General features: G+C 45.6%; 1 protein-coding gene across 1 annotated transcript in view; it reads right to left on the bottom strand.

The window, feature by feature from the left end:
* The window catches only part of BRIP1 (BRCA1 interacting DNA helicase 1), a 1,630,984-nt gene that overhangs the window by 293,512 nt on the left and 1,321,523 nt on the right, over nucleotides 1-15,949 (bottom strand). The window contains exons 19-20 of the mRNA XM_078679817.1: nucleotides 12,731-13,057; nucleotides 10,235-11,173 (exon numbers count right to left, since the gene is read on the bottom strand). Of these exons, the coding sequence (XP_078535943.1) occupies nucleotides 10,235-11,173; nucleotides 12,731-13,057 (1,266 nt within the window). The remainder of the gene's footprint in view (nucleotides 1-10,234; nucleotides 11,174-12,730; nucleotides 13,058-15,949) is intronic.

Raw genomic sequence — 15,949 nt, forward strand, 5'->3', positions numbered from 1 at the left:
ATCTGGGGTGTGAAACCAATGATGGGCATAATGTGCCTGAGCACAGAGATAATATAGTCCTAAGTTAGGCGCATCGAACCCCCCCTGAGAATAGGGTCTGGTGAGTGTATCCCACTGTAAGAGCGGTTACTTGCCACCCCAAACTGACCTTATTAACTCCGAGCGGAGCTGAGTGAAAAACGGTCTGCCTGGGTGATATTTATTTAAAAATAAGTATAAGAGCTTGGGAAAAAGAACCATTTTGATGAGCGAGATCCGTCCCGCCATAGTAAGGGGAAGGGCGTTCCACCATGTGATGCAACTAGTGACGTGATCTAGTGTGCGCCCATAATTGAGTTTCATTAACTCCTCGCGATCGGTGGGGACATGTATCCCTAAATATTTCATCTCTGTGGCGCACCACTCTATGGGTAAGTCAGTAGGGAATTGCACCATGGATGCTGTGAGCGGAAATATTTGTGATTTGGTCCAATTGATATGGATTCCAGAAAGGTCTCCGAAACTAACAAATTCGCAGAGGATCGGATTTAGATTCTGCTGAGGGTTTTTTATATACAGGGTCACATCATCTGCATAAAGTGAAATAAGAATCGGGCGGAGGAAACACCAAAGGGCTTTTTCCTGGTGATGCTGTCTAATTTTAGCCACTAGCGGCTCTATGGCAATGGCAAACAGGAGGAGAGAAAGTGGGCAGCCCTGCCTAGTGCCACAATTGAGTCGGAAGGAGGGGGAGAAATGGCCATTAATTAACATCCTCGCCATAGGAGAGGCATAAAGCAGACGAATCCAAGCTAAAAAACCTATGGGGAGGCCCGTGCATTAAAGGATGGTAAAAAGGTCACCCATTCCACCAAATCAAAGGCTTTCGTGGCGTCTAAAAAGACTGCCACGAGTGCCAGCTTAGGATCTACAGTCTGCAGAAGGGAGAAAGGGGTACGCAGATTATGGGAGGTCGCTCTTCCGGGGATAAATCCCGCCTGATCAGGCAGTATCAGTTTCTCCATCTATAAGCTGAGACGGTTAGCTAGTAGTTTTGCGAGGATTTTTCCAACAGTATTGATGAGGGATAGGGGTCGATAAGAGTCACAACGGTCTGTGGGTTTTACAGGCTTTAATAGGGAAACAATAAGCGCCTCTCTCATTGAGTCAGGGAGAATCTGGGCCTCCTGAGTCTCCATGTAGACCTCCCTCAACCCCGGATCAATTGTTCAAGATAAGTCTTATAGAAATCAATAGGGAGGCCATCCGAGCCCGGGGCCTAGCTTGATTTCAACTGCATAATGGCTGTTCTGAATGGGTCGTCTTCAAACGGAGCCGCCAAAAATACCTTTGACTATCTCTGAGCCATCCTAATGTGATATTTTCAAGAAAGGAAGCAAAGTCTGGGGGTTCAGTCCTTTCAGATTTGTAGAGATTAGTGTAAAATTCAGTAAAGGTGTTTAGTATTGCAGAACTATCTCTGTGTCGCGTCCCCGAGTCATCCACCACATCTAGAATATAGTTTGAGAAACGGGGCAGTCAGATCTTCGCCGCCAGCGCCCTGCCAGGCCTTTCCCCCTCCCCATATTTGCTGTGGAAGCGAACCTCTTTCGTAGCTGTGTCAGTATAATCTGTAATTTTATCTCTAAGGGTTGCTTTCTGAGCCTCAGTGGGATCCTGCTACATATCTGCTTCCAATTGCTTTATTTCCCTTTCGAGGCAGCGCAGTCTGCGACATACATCTCTAAGGACTCCAAAGCTTTTTCTATGCAAAAACCATGCACCGTTACTTTAAACGCTTCCCAAAAGGTGCTCATGTGAGCGATGGAGCCTTTGTTCCGAATGAGGAAGTCAGAGATCTCCTCCCCAAGTTCAGCCCTGAAGGCGGTGTCTAATAGCACTTCTGGCATTAACTGCCAGGATCGAGGGAAGGCAATCAGGCTAGGGGGTGTAATCGTCATACACACCGGGGTGTGATCCGAATGCGTTCTGGTCATGTGTTCCACTGAGTGAATCCAACGCACCACCCCTCGGGACACTATCCAATAATTTAGTCTCGACCAAGAAGTGTGCGCTGTAGTGAAATATATGACTTCTCTTGCATCCTGATGTACATGTCGCCAAGCATCTGGCACCCATGGTCAGGAAGCAAACACGCTAGCGTTTCGTAAGTCTTTGTGTAGTGGTGAGGGAGAGGATTGGATCTATCCGCAGTAGGGCACAGAGTAATATAAAAGTCACTCCCCCAGATGACATGTGTATATCCCACTTTAGGAATGTGTCCCCATAGAGTAGTAAAATAGTCCTGGTCGTCGGTGTTGGGCCCGTAACAACAAACAAGTGTAACTGACTGCGTACCCAGTGTGCCCCAGAACATGCAACTCCTACCAGAAGGATCGCCTGAAAGAACATCCCAGAATGAAGGGTGTGTTCCGTTTGACTATACTTAGGGTACTGCAGGAGTAGGTAGAGTACGAGTAGTATACTCGCTCCGCAGCCCACTTACTACCAAATCGAGGAGGGCGGCGTGGGTCTACATGCGTCTCTTGAAGCATTGCAATGTGTATCTGATACCTATCTAAATATGCAATAATCTGCCGACATTTACGGGGGTCAAAAAGTCCTCTACCATTCCAAGTGAGTAATTTTAAGCAGGCCAGATCAGGAGGCATGGTCGTCATTCTGGAAGAGAAAAGTGGCTGCTTAAAACATCATGATGGCGTGTGCTATACGTATCGACAACAATGTACCCTGGCATAAGTATCTGTTGGGGCATATGTAACGAAACAAAAACGAACAACAACAGTGATCCCCAACCCACCCCAACCCACAACAGCACCCCAATCGCCAATCGTGCCAGTAAGATATCGCCCAACCCTCTTCCCAGTAACTTGTGACATAGTCCAGGTCTTAGACGTCTAACAAGTGCAGAAGTCCAATTTATTAAGGGGGATCTCCCATAAAAGGGGGTTGCCGGTGGGTCACGGGACCCTTCGGTCTCTAATGAGTTGCAAGGCAACTACCCACTGGAGTGGGGATGTGATGAGAGTTCGGGAGGGTACTCGGCAGAGAACAGGACTAACACACTAACCATATATAAAAGTAATTTACCCAACATGTTAAGTTTTCATGTAGACAGTTGCACTTATCTGCCTAGTGAGTGCTGGAGCCGTTCCGGAACCTCGAAGTCGTATGTGATGAGTGGAATCTCAGAGGACAATACTCATTACGCCACAGAGGCGGGATACCCCGTTTCAGCCACCATAGCAGAGGACGTGATATGCCAACGAAGTACAACAGGATAGAGTGACCTCCTGGGGATCAGTCCTCAGTTGGAGATGACGCTCTGGATTCGCGGTTGTCAGAGGTGTTTCTCGGCGATCTTCGGTTGACGGATTTAAGAAAATCTTCACCCTGTTGTGGATTGGAACATATGGTGTGCTTGCCCTGGTAGGATATCCACAGGCGTGCCGGGTATAGGAGGGCATAGTCTATCTGCGCTTTGCAATGCTTCTGCTGAACAGCCAGGAATTTGCGCCTTGCTTCCTGCACAGCAACAGTGAAATCCGGGAAAATTGTGGACTACAATCCTTCGTGCAACAGTGGCCTGTTCTCTCAGGCAAGTCGCAACGCAGTGTAGTGGTCCCTGTAATTAAGGAGGCGGGCCACAATGGGTCGAGGCGCACCACCGGGTGGAGGCCAAGGGCCCAGGTAGCGATGTGCCTGCTCCACAACGAGTTGTGAAGAGTAAGGCTCCTTCACTGCATGCCCCTTTCAGAAGGCGCTCCACAAAGTCCTCCATACGGTGCGTATTCGTACTTTCTGCGATGCCCATTATCCGGATATTGTTACGACGGCTGCTGGCTTCCAAATCCTCATTCTTTGTAGCAATGACCTTGAGCAGCTTATCCATCGGCGACATCTGTAATTGTGAGGTGGTGTCTTCAGTGTCCGAGATACGACGTTCCGCCTCCTTGATTTGTTTGTCCTGTTTGTTAACCTTCTGAATTATGAAGTCTAAACGACGGTTCATAGTGTCCACTTTGCCAGATGAGTCGGTAAAGCTGTGTTGCATAGCGAGGAGCAATGTTTTTACCTCTACCTCAGGCGCCAGAGGCTGCAGCTGTGCCTGTTCATCGTTGGATTGGGCAGATTCCTCCTGGTTAGACCTCGTGATCACCTTCTTGGCCTCGAAGACCAGCCTAGGCTGCCAGCCGTCTGGCTTACCCATGCAATCTGCAGGGGTTAACGATACCCGGGTGTGCGACCCCAGGAATTGTGCAGTACTTGTGTTGCCCACTACCCCGTCTCTGCAAGTTGTGAAGTAGGTGAAAGCCGCCAATGAAACCTACAGTGGTGTCCGTCTAGAGAGTCGTCAGTGGGTTGAAGGAGAGTGCTCTAAACGAGAACCCCAGGCCTAAGGAAGGCTCCAGCCCGCCACAATGACATCTGTTCTAGGCAAAGGGTAAAGTGCATAAGCACTGGCGGGATATAGTAGGGTTTGCAGATGGCAGCCTAGTGCAGCCTTAGGCGCGGAGCACAGGCATCCGTATGGTACAATATGGCAGCTCCCACATGGATGAAAGCTTGCTGTCTAATCCAAGTCTCCCAAACTTAAAGGCGTAGGGGCAAGTTTCTTCAAGCGCTGCTCCAGAGGAGGGCACAAAGGGAGGAAATCAGCATGCAGTGGGGCTGCCAAGGGGAATCCGCTCTCAAATGTCCGGCAGCACAGGACGAAAGGCAGTTCACCAGCTGCAGCGTCAGAGGTGCTCAATCACTTCGCGGGCGTAGAATTTATTGGCGTCATTCCATGCAGGGGTGTTAAAGTCCACGCAGCGCGAGTCAGTGAGGTGTATAAGTACCTCGTTGCTCAGGCCTCTGTAGGGTATGTGCTGGTGCGACCTCACAGCATTTGGCAGACCTGGCACTGTAATGGCGCGTCTGCCGTCACCTCGCCAGAAGACAGTGCTGTGCGGTGGGGGCGTCCGGTAATGCCGTGGCTACATAGGGGCGCAGTCTCACACCCTCCGCTTACCACCCCATGCAGATACAGCAGCCGCCAAAAGAAAAGACGCAGCAGCCCCAGCGGTTGCCTGCGGTGCGGGATAGACCAGGTTCTCTGCAGGTCTCTGGAAGGGGAGTCCAAGACAGGGCTGCGCAGCTCGTACCTTGAGGCAGTTGCTCCGCTGCCTCTATTTGCAGGATTGCGTGGGTATTTCAGTTAGCAGCGGGGCGGCAGTCAGTCTCAGTGTCAGCAGCCCGCAGGCCAGATCAGCAGGGGAGCAGCTATAAAATGGCCGCAACCAGGCCGACAGCCACATGGAATCACCGGGCTTGCGTAGCGGCGGGGTCCACCCAGACACTCAGACAGGGCAGCTCCCACGTCCCGCACTCACCCAGCTCCACCTCCAGGAGCTCCAATCAGGGTCGCAGAATGACGATTTTGTCACCGGGATGTGCACAGCTCCAGAGGGCAGGTCAGTAACATTTTCTAAGCAAATTGCATGCAGGCTAGAGAAGGATAATTGAAATATAGTGCTGCCGAGTGTCCAGAGCCTCACTGGCGTGAGGCCATATTGGTTGTGCACCACCTAGTGCCTCCAATTGTGTTGTACAAGATGTGTAATAATTTTAACTTTGCCGTAATATGCTAGTCTGGATTACAACTTGGGCTGTTAAAGATGCTTGTTTTGTAAATACAGTTCAGACAGTGGAATGAGATCAAAGGATAATAATAAAGGATCTGCAATCACACTAAGAGAAAGCCTAGGATGTAGCCACAGGCTTTTGGACTATTGTGTTGCCTCGGCTGATTGTTCATAAAACTAATGACTTCCCAATAGTTCATGGGAATTGTAATTTAAGGTTGTTGGTTTGATTTGTTCTGCTTAGTTAAGATAATGCAAGGGAAGAAAACATAATCGCAGCATCCATGTCCTTAAAGAATTGAAACTTTCCTTTGCGTTAGATAGGAAATTTTCCATTACTGAAACCCTGAAAAAGTCAATCAAATCTGATTTGGAGATCTCCTATACGCTGCAATATCTGCCAGATGTACTTTATTAGATGAAAACTGAAGCTTAGATTGTGCTAAGTGCAGCAGGTAAGGTGTTATAATGTCTTTTTTTACCCAGCAATAGGGTTGCGACTATTGCGTTGACAGCACAAACAGAATAATTTCCCCATTGTAGAATATGCGACCACTCACCAACACCATATTTAGGGCATTCATTATAGCTTTCCACCCTTTTGATTTTCAATACCAGCAGGTACTCCCATTTGGGTCCACAAGTCATTGTTCTAGGATTTTCATTTGCTGTCTGGTAAAATAACTATGCAGACTAAAAATACTGAACTCCACAGTAATCTCTAAAATAAGAGGCCATGAAACTAACATTGCTCTCTCAAGTTCGTATGGTACCAGAATATCGAGTTTTTAATATTGTGCCGCTAAAATACTTAACAAAAATTCAAAGACCAAAATATCGACAAGTTAAGTGTACACAGATAAGCATGGGCTAACTATACTTAACTCCACATGGATTAGCTTGACTATATATACATATATTCAAGGTAGGAGTTAAGAATAGTACATTAACACTTACGGTACCAATATATACTTATCGCCACAATGATTTGGTTGTTGATATTTTTGGTACACTATTCTTGTATCATATGCAACCGTAAAATGCAATAAAAATATATAAAATGGAAAGAGATTGACACTACATGGGAAAATTAACCGAGGTCACGTTAATTGAAATTAACTACACAAGTCCTAAATCAATCATAAATGTTTAATAAAGCAACATGTTAAAAACAAGGTTTTCAAGCAGACAATCTCAACAGGGCAATGCCAGCAACCACGTTATTTATAAAGGCATAATAGATTAGGGCACAGAAGATACGATGTTATGATAGATTTTTAAGCAATAGTTCAATCTTTAGATGAGAGTGGAACATTTTAAAGTAAAGAGATTAATATTTAACAGAAGAGCTTGTACTTTTAAATGCTGCTTTAGTAAGAGAATCGGTAGGGTACTGTTGTCAAGAAGTTCTTCTGCAGGCCTTTCAAATGTCTGTCAAGGGGCAGTTCCGTGGCTCTTGCTCACACATCCCACCTCCTCCAAATCAAGCAAGTAAAAATCAAGCACAACTCCGTCCATGGGGTTTGCTTGTTATACCTACAATCACTGTTCTTATGAGTTGCGCAAATACAAAATGGCAGCCAAAGAGCATGGTGTGAAGGTTATGGAAATATGACTCACGATGACCCCGCTTTACCTATGACACAACTTCCTGCCAACTGGGGCATTAGTGTTGGGTCACATCAAGTAAACAAAATGGACTACGTTATCAGATTATAGTGGTTTGCAAAATGAAAGCCAGGGAGTGGGGCATTGTGCCTTGGTGGCATAGAGTCATCAGTTACAACTACCAATAGTCACTCAATTATGACTCTCCTAGATGCGTATCCGTTCCCAAAACGTAGAAACTGTTGTGTAGAAAGGTCGATAACGCCTGGGTGTGCGTGGTGTACTTGTGCTGATCTGGCCATAACCACTGATGCCCCAAGGCCAGGAACACCAATCTCGCGTCCTGATTTTGCAGCAACTACTCAGAACTAGGTTTACAAAAGCAACAAGTCATTTTAGGTCAGTCGCCCAATGGAAAAGTACAATAGTGAACAATTACACCAGTATCATGGTAACTTTGTCATCACAGATTATTAAATTTAAGGAAACTCTAACATTTAATGGGGAAATGAAACTTAGTTCCATGGCTTAAATGTAACTAAATGCCCTTCGTTACTGCTGCATGGGACGTGGGTTCAGCAGCAGGGTTCTCAACCCCTCCAGTTTGCAAAAAAAGAAAGATGCAGCATTTCAAGTAGAAGAAATGCAGGCTATCAATCGGTGTTAACCCTCAGTGTATGCTAAAGATAACAGGAGACATTTGCAGGCGTGTCTGTGCAAGGAGACTGTATGAGCCTGCTTGGTCAAGGTCTTTCTGAGAGTGCTTTTGCAGGGAGACATTGAGAGTCTCTGCAAACGGAGACTTTTCTGACTGGGGCAGTGCAAGGAAACCTTTCAGAAAGGGCCTGTGCGAAGAGATCAACGACGGTGACTGAAAGGAGAACCTGCCAAGCATGTCAGTTCAAGGGGACTTGTCAGAGCATGGGGCCTCTCTCAACGAGTCTGTGCCAGGATACCTCTGCTAGTGTGTCTGTGCAAGGACACCTTTTTGAGAGTGTTTGTGCCCCAAGACCTTTCTAGGTGTCCGTGTTTTAAATTGAGAAATATGCCTATCAAGGGCACGAATAACCTTCACGAAGTGTGGGTATTTGTCCGAGGAACAAGAACGAGTTAAATGCAACAATAACAACACTGGACTAGGGATTCTTTGATTATGAAAAGTGCACCATGAACCTGTGTACCTAGTTCCAGTATTTAGCACAAAACGAGCCTGCATCTACCCGTCTGAGGTGCTCCAAATTCCCTACAGAGCCTCAAGAGCCCTGGGCATTTAAACACAAGGTGCAAATAGGCGCGTATGGGGGGCAAAACAAAGACTGCGTAAAGCAAAGATCTCAGATCGGAAGGCAAAATGTTTGAACGTATTGGGAATTCAAAGAGTCGCAGAGGCTATGAGCTCGAGAAGTTAACATATACTTGGAGTCCGGTGTGGTCTTATGTGACGAAGGTTAATAGGGGCAGAGCTTGCCCGGAGCATATCCAGGACCTCCACCTTCGGTCAGGAGTCCTGCGCACCAACCTGTAGGGGTTGCAGCACAGATTCCATGTTTTGGGATGGTACTGATGGGATGTGCTTGATTCGGAAGAAAGAATTGAGGGATGTATCACTATACTTGGGTTTTTCTTTGTTGTTATTATAGTAGCTGTTTCCTCTTTCTTTATCCCAGGGACAACTGATGTAGCTTAATGCATCTGTGTTGCTTGGATGGCTGGTTCTTCAAATTCTGTCCTGCGTCTTTTAGGTTATTAAAACACCTAAAAAGATTTGAACATTCAAAACATGATTTTTTTCTTAAATGTGTAAGACACTGTAAGAGATAAACGCTTGCAAGATATGTGGTTGGGACAGGGTGCTGTGTTTCTCGCAAATCAGGCAAATTGACAGTGATTAGAAAGCAAACATTATTTACCGTCTTCCTACACCAAAACTATCACCGACTGGAAGCTGAATATTAACTCAGCTATAACAAAAGTAATGATTTCTAACTATGAAAAGAGGATTTCTATTTTCTGTAATTCCATAATTTCATTTAAGACTACTAGATGGTCCTTTAAGATATTAAGATGTGCCATCTTATGCCTGTGCTTTAATAGAATCATATCTTCCCAGACATTGCTGGTCTCAGAAGCCCCACCTGCACCTGGTTACCGGTGAGCGCGTTCTTAGTTTACACCTGCCCTCAGAGGGGTCCAAATGAAGGTCAGGCTTGCGCCACTCACCGAGCAGCCTTAAAGTGACATGAGAGACTGTGCAAAGGAAAGCAATCGTTGGGAGCCTTACATGGTCCATCAGTGTTTTTTCTGCCTACTGAACAGTGTTGTGCAAGGGCAGGGGAGAGTGTGCCTTCTCGTCAGCGGAAGCACTGCCTCCGGTGACACATTCGGTATCACTTACCGTCAAATATCCCACAGGAAAGCAAATGTGACAGTGGAATTTCAAATGGAGGTACCCCTTCGGAAGGAAATGGAGGATAAACACAGAGATAAAGTAATTCAGAACACAGGAAACTATGAATCAACATCCAAACCTAAGAACACAAAAAAGGTCATGTGTTACTTACATTGGTGACTCACTGCTGCCACCTGATCACGCCAAGGCATCAGAGCTTAACACAACATTATCATTTTGATTGACAAATGCCCTCCATGCGACTTCCCCTGCTGTCAACAGCCTGGAAAGCATCCCAGAGGTAAAACTTGAGAGTAACTATAAAAATATATAAGATTACACTTTTTTGTAATCTTTTTTATACTTACAAAAGTAATAGTGCCCTTGATAGAGTCCCTTAGTTAAACATAGAGCAGCATACTCTAGAGGTAACCAACCATTCACGTGGTTACTGCACACATGATATTTTTACCACTTCTTCTCCCCTCAGGTAGGTCCTACACCAACCTGGAAGAACACATCTGACCCAAGTGCTCCAGCATTCACACTAACACCAGGAGGAGAAGAAACATTTATGACCATGACTCATTTAAATGTGAAGAAGCCACACCTCTGTTTCGTGATCTGGAAAGTCTATTCTTCCTGCTCTGTGTTGGCCCAGGCTGCACCTGTCTCAGTTCATCTATACTAACCACCTTCTGATGTACGGCAACTGCCTCACCCTGACCAGCGTCAAAAGGCGCTGTTCTGCCCCTGGCAGCATATTGGCTCACTTCGGGTGTCCTCATACTCAGCCCAGTCACTCTGGGGCTGCCAATTTCAAAAAGCTCCTCTACAGCAACAGAAAATTCATCTGTGTTCACATACTCCACAGGCCCAGTGGACGAACTGTTCACCACCACTGGTCCACCATTTTGCCCAACAGGTTCCAACTCGTCTCCATTATCATAAAGTTCAGGCGTAAAATAGATGGTTTCATCCCCATTTTCAACCGATGGTAAGATCAATAGTGACTTGTCTGTTTCCTCCCTCACTGGTGAATGGTCAATGTCCAAGATTACAATGTCATCATTACCAGAAAGGTGCTCAGTACCATACAATGCATCGAACGACTTGACAGGAGTATCGGTTGTCAACATGGATGAAGTGAGGTCCACAGATTCTGGATGGATGCATAAGGGCAGGGATGGTCTTTGGAATTCTCTGTCATCTGGTTGACAAAAGGTAAACTCATTGTCTTCCTGGCACAGATCAATCACCGTAGAGCTGCACATCCTTGAGGGCCCAGGCAGTGGTGTTGAAGTAACTGGTGTCCTTGAAGGCCCAAGCAGTGGTGTTGAAGTAACTGGTGTCCTTGCGGGCCCAGGCAGTGGTGTTGAAGTAACTGGTTTACAGTTGAAGAAACTCTTCATGAACTCTGGTGTGTTCCAGTTATTCCATTTTTTTTGCTTCTTGGGTCTACCAGGGCCGCTGTTTGGCGCTGAGCGGCCCCATCTTCCATTCAACACTGGGAGATGTGAATCGTTGCATACTTCAAGCTGCTGACCACCTGCAGGTAAATCAACATGGTTACATGTCACTACTCATTAATACAATAGATAAACTATACAATGCAATGAATTGTTACATTCTGTTAAACTGAACTCGAATGATACAACTTAAGGGAGATATGGTGAACTGGCTCTGCTGGCACTTTGAAATAAGGCGCTCTAATCCTTCAGTGCTATCTGGAACCTTTGAATGGCATCACTAGTCATACTGTAACACTATTAAACACTTAAGCAGCTTTGCAGTGCGACATACATAAAAAAAGCCCACAGTCTCAATAGGGAAAATAAAAGTGTGGATATTGTCTTCCTTTCTAACTGCACAGCTTGCAAAGCTCTACTTTGTCTGAAATTGCTTCAAGTGATAGGCTGGTAGGAGGGTTGGCCCACTGTTTATGAATTTTCGATTAGGTTCGAATAAGGCAATGAAGCCCTGCTATAAGACAAACCATGTTGTCATCATTATTTGTGCCAATATAGTATCGAAAAGGCATTTGAGACTCTGATGGAGCTTCTGGTCTGTAATCACTGGTTCTAGTCTCCATACGTCAATGTTAATAGCCTGAAATGACAGGTGCCAGAGATCTGGGGGATCATGCTGACAAATCATGCTAAATTGCCTGCTACACTCTCTTGAGTTGTAGATTTGTGGGATAGCAAATCAGTTCTCCTCGTGTATCACCTCATGACTTGGCAATTATCTGCAGTGCAGCTGCAAATAGCTCCTTTATGGGATTTTAGAAACTCCCAGAAGACTTGTCATTTTAACTTATCTTCACTTCCTTCCACACTCCCTCAAAAGTCACTGGGATGCACAGAGAGCGAGTCGTTGAGATATTAAGGGCCAGATGTAGGAACCCTAATACCGGTCGGTGACGGCCGAAATTACCGAATTTCGTCCGTTACCGACCGGTATTAGGCATTTGGGATGTAGGTGGCTACATTTCAGATTCGGTAATTTACTGTATCGATATTTAAGAATTCGGTAAATTACTGAATTCTTAAATACAGATTCGGTAAATTACCGAATCTGAAATGTAGGAAGCACTCAAGTGAGTGCTTTTCACCTGTAAGGATTCGTTATTTACCACCAACTACATGTTGGTGGTACATTACAAAAACCCCCCCAAAAAAGCAATTTTTTGCATTTAATAACAGTGCCATGTGGCAGACATACATGCCCATAGGGCATGTATGTGTGCCATATGTGCACCCATACACAATTCAGGGGTGCAACAGGGTGTCAAAGTGACACCCTGCCCCCCTTGAATATTTCCCCCCTTTTACCGAATCGGTAAATACCGATTCGGCAATTCCCTTTCTTAGGAATGAATGGGAATTACCTGTAGGCCCATAGGAATGAATGGGAATTACCGAATCAGTATTTCCCGATTCGGTAAATACCGAATCGCACCGATTTGGTAATACTTACCGAATATTTACCTACATTGCATTTACTGATTCTAAAATACCGAATTGGTAAAATTCGGTATTTTAGAATCGGTAAATTTCAATTACCTACATCTAGCCCTAAGATTCACTCCAGTGGGACTACATACTTGTCTTTGTTGCCACTGCAGGGATTGATGAACTGGATGAGGCTTGATAAACCGGGATACAGACGATGCTAGAAGATGTTGGCCCCTCTTCGGAGATCTCAGTCTGTTGTGAATATTCCACAGGTGACAGGTGGATAGTGAGGTCCAGTAATGATGAGTCCGTGGAGAGATCCTGGACGCTGGACTGCCCGTGCGGTGTTTCACTGTGGCACAAGAGTGCAGAGTCCACGCGATCCTGGTGCTTCTTGGCGAACCCCTCCAGAGACACCAGGGCGTTGTTGAAGGTTGAATGGTGTTGCACTTGCTGTCTCACCCATTTTGATAATCCTACAGCAACAAAGGATAGCAATTAACACAAAGCATACGTGGGATGATCAAGACATGAAAAAACGCACATTGGTATATATTCTGCACTGCATGGCCATACACAACTGATCTTCACAGTTTCACAAAGACATCAGGATTCAGGGTTTTCATTCACGATTTGCTAGTGGGGAGTGAACAGAGTCTCCCTTGGCAAAGGCTATTCTTTTTCCTTTGCTTCTGCCACTGTTCATAAAGATTACACCTGATGACAATGCCACATATTCTAGGTACCAAAGGCCATGCAGGTCAGGAGTTTATTCTGCAGGTGAGTGGTATATTTTCTTCTTAAGAAGTGATCGGTGAGACTTCGAAATGATGACCAATAAAGGCCTGGCTCTTTGTTAATTAATGGTGCAGAATCAAATCCTCATGCCCACAAGGAAAACCCAGAAAACGTATGATTTTTAGAGAGAACTCACCAAAGAACCTGAATAGACCCCGACGACAGTGGGCAGGGATGCACATCTATCGCTTGCTCAACTTCATTCCCCGCCAAGCGCAGCGACACGATTGAAGAAACAATATAAGTGCACTCCTCCACTCATCAAGCACTGACTGTAGGAAAACACTTCACACATTGGCCACACCCGTAAGCCACACCCTTCTAACCATACACAAAAAGAAAATAATGAATTATAAAGCCATGTGCTCTATCCCTTCCCCACTACATTCTTAAGCACAACAACCTATGGCTCGATACCTAGGTCTAAAGAGGAGCACCGCTGTGGGCAATAACCCAACACCAAAACACATTTCTGGCATAGGCCATACGCTAATTGAACAAACCTCCACACGAGCACCCCACCCAGGTGTAACATGCTATCCTTCCACTAATGTGCTCTGGCCGCTCGTCAAGAGCAGGAAGCACCATATAATGCAAATGTAATACAGTACAATCCCTTACTATGTTATTTTTAACAATTAAAAGGAGCTACCAAGGCCTTTGTCAAACTACATTAACAAGTCAGCAAACGTCAACAAGCATTGACAAAGCCATAAGGTCTGGCATTGGCAAGCTGTTCAATGGTTCTTTTTTTATTAGTGCTGCAGAAAGAAAAAATAAACGTGGGTGTTGTATTACAAATGGGGAATGTAAAAAACAGTGATATGGTAGATTTACTAGAGATTTTTTAAACAACAAGCTTGTAAGTTGACCTGAATGTTGTTATCATTACTATTGTTGATTTATTATGGTTAGTACCAATCAAGATCATAATGATAGGTCTGGCCTTTGAGACAGTTTTAGCTCTCTCACTAGACTTATTGTTCTTCATTTATTATGCAATTTATAACGCGCGAACTAAACCCGAAGGTATCAAGGCGCCTACCAAAAAAGTTCAGAAATGCAGGACACAACTACTATTTATTTATTATGCAATTTATAACGCGCGAACTAAACCCGAAGGTATCAAGGCGCCTAACACTTGTCTTCCAAACAATTAATACACAACATTCAAACTTGGATAGGGTTGTGATCACAGGGCTTCATCAATTGGTCTGTTAAATCGTCATTCACATTTAATCGGCACTTCGGGTGCCCAGCTATACAGCGAATTATTTGTAGTTCTCCTTTTTAAAGTTATTAAGTGACACTGTAGCAGCCGGTAATGTGACGTTTGGTTCTCTGTCTATTTATCCTTGTCTCTTACTGGTGAGACACCTAAAGCTGTCTCAAGAACAGCCCCAAACAGAAAAGGGTGTACCCCTTGCATGCTGGCAAGAAACTGGTCTATACTTTCAAGCACATTTTAAGCAACTACTGGACTAAGATATATTTTAAAAGGTGTAATATTCCGAACAGTGAATAAACCAGTTGTGCACAAAGATAGCAGCTGGGCGAGGGATCTGCTACCGCGACGCTTCAAGACCTCAGAATTCAAGATGGCGGAAATGGGCGGGAAACAGACTTGCCAGAAGGAGGGCACAACTGCCGTGGTAAAGAATAACTGGGGAGGAGGAATGGGCAGTTGTTGCCCCTGTGGCTGGTTCCAGACAGCATCGCCGCGCTCCTCGGGACAGCTGCCAGAAACATCTGGCAAAATCTAGGTTCACTGGCTCATATTCTGGCAGCTGTGGCCCTTCTTTTATCCCTCTGAGGTTAACACTGCAAAACGAGCAAAAACGGAATCTAAATCCCAATAATGCGCGCATGTTGTTGCCCGCTCCGAGGCCTCTGCGCACATGCCGCGTGCACGTTTTCATTTCATCGCCGTCATGCAAGAAGTACAAACATCACAGGAATATGGCCATTCATTCTCTTCTTTTTTTATAGCAAGGTTTTATATTTTAGGAAGCCTGTCAGTGCAATCACAGAGGTTTCGAATTCAAACTCGGGGCAAATTGTGCCCACTGGAGAGAAATGCCACACCGCCGTCACAGCGCTGCGAGGAGACCGGCGGCACGACTGTCAGTTGGTCGCACACACCATCTGGTGGAAGAACTCCCGAAGGCTGACATTACGTTATTCATGCTTTGTTGCTCCTGCACTGAATTAACAAATAAAGTGCCGGGCTAGAGACGGAAACTCGTCCTTCACGACCCCCCTCCCCCTTCACCACCACTTGTGAAATGACCAAGAGGCCATTTTAATTCGGTAAGGCTCAGTGGAGTCGAGTCTCTCAACACAGGTTTAGAGCTATTACCTGCTGTCTGTACTTCTAAAAACATCATTCTTTCTCGCGTGTGAGATGAAAGGCGGTGGGTTTGCTTGGCACGGCTGAGTGACAGCTCTCTGCTTGCCTCGCTGTCCGCCAGGAGCCAAGGGGAAGAATCTGTGCATGAAAAATAGGGCACCGCGGGGATTCTGCGACAGAACGTGAGCTCCCCCTACTGGCTCCGCGGGTAACTACACGT

This window comes from Lissotriton helveticus, chromosome 3_1 (genome assembly GCF_964261635.1).
Source record: "Lissotriton helveticus chromosome 3_1, aLisHel1.1, whole genome shotgun sequence".
NCBI classification, from domain to species: Eukaryota; Metazoa; Chordata; class Amphibia; order Caudata; family Salamandridae; genus Lissotriton; species Lissotriton helveticus.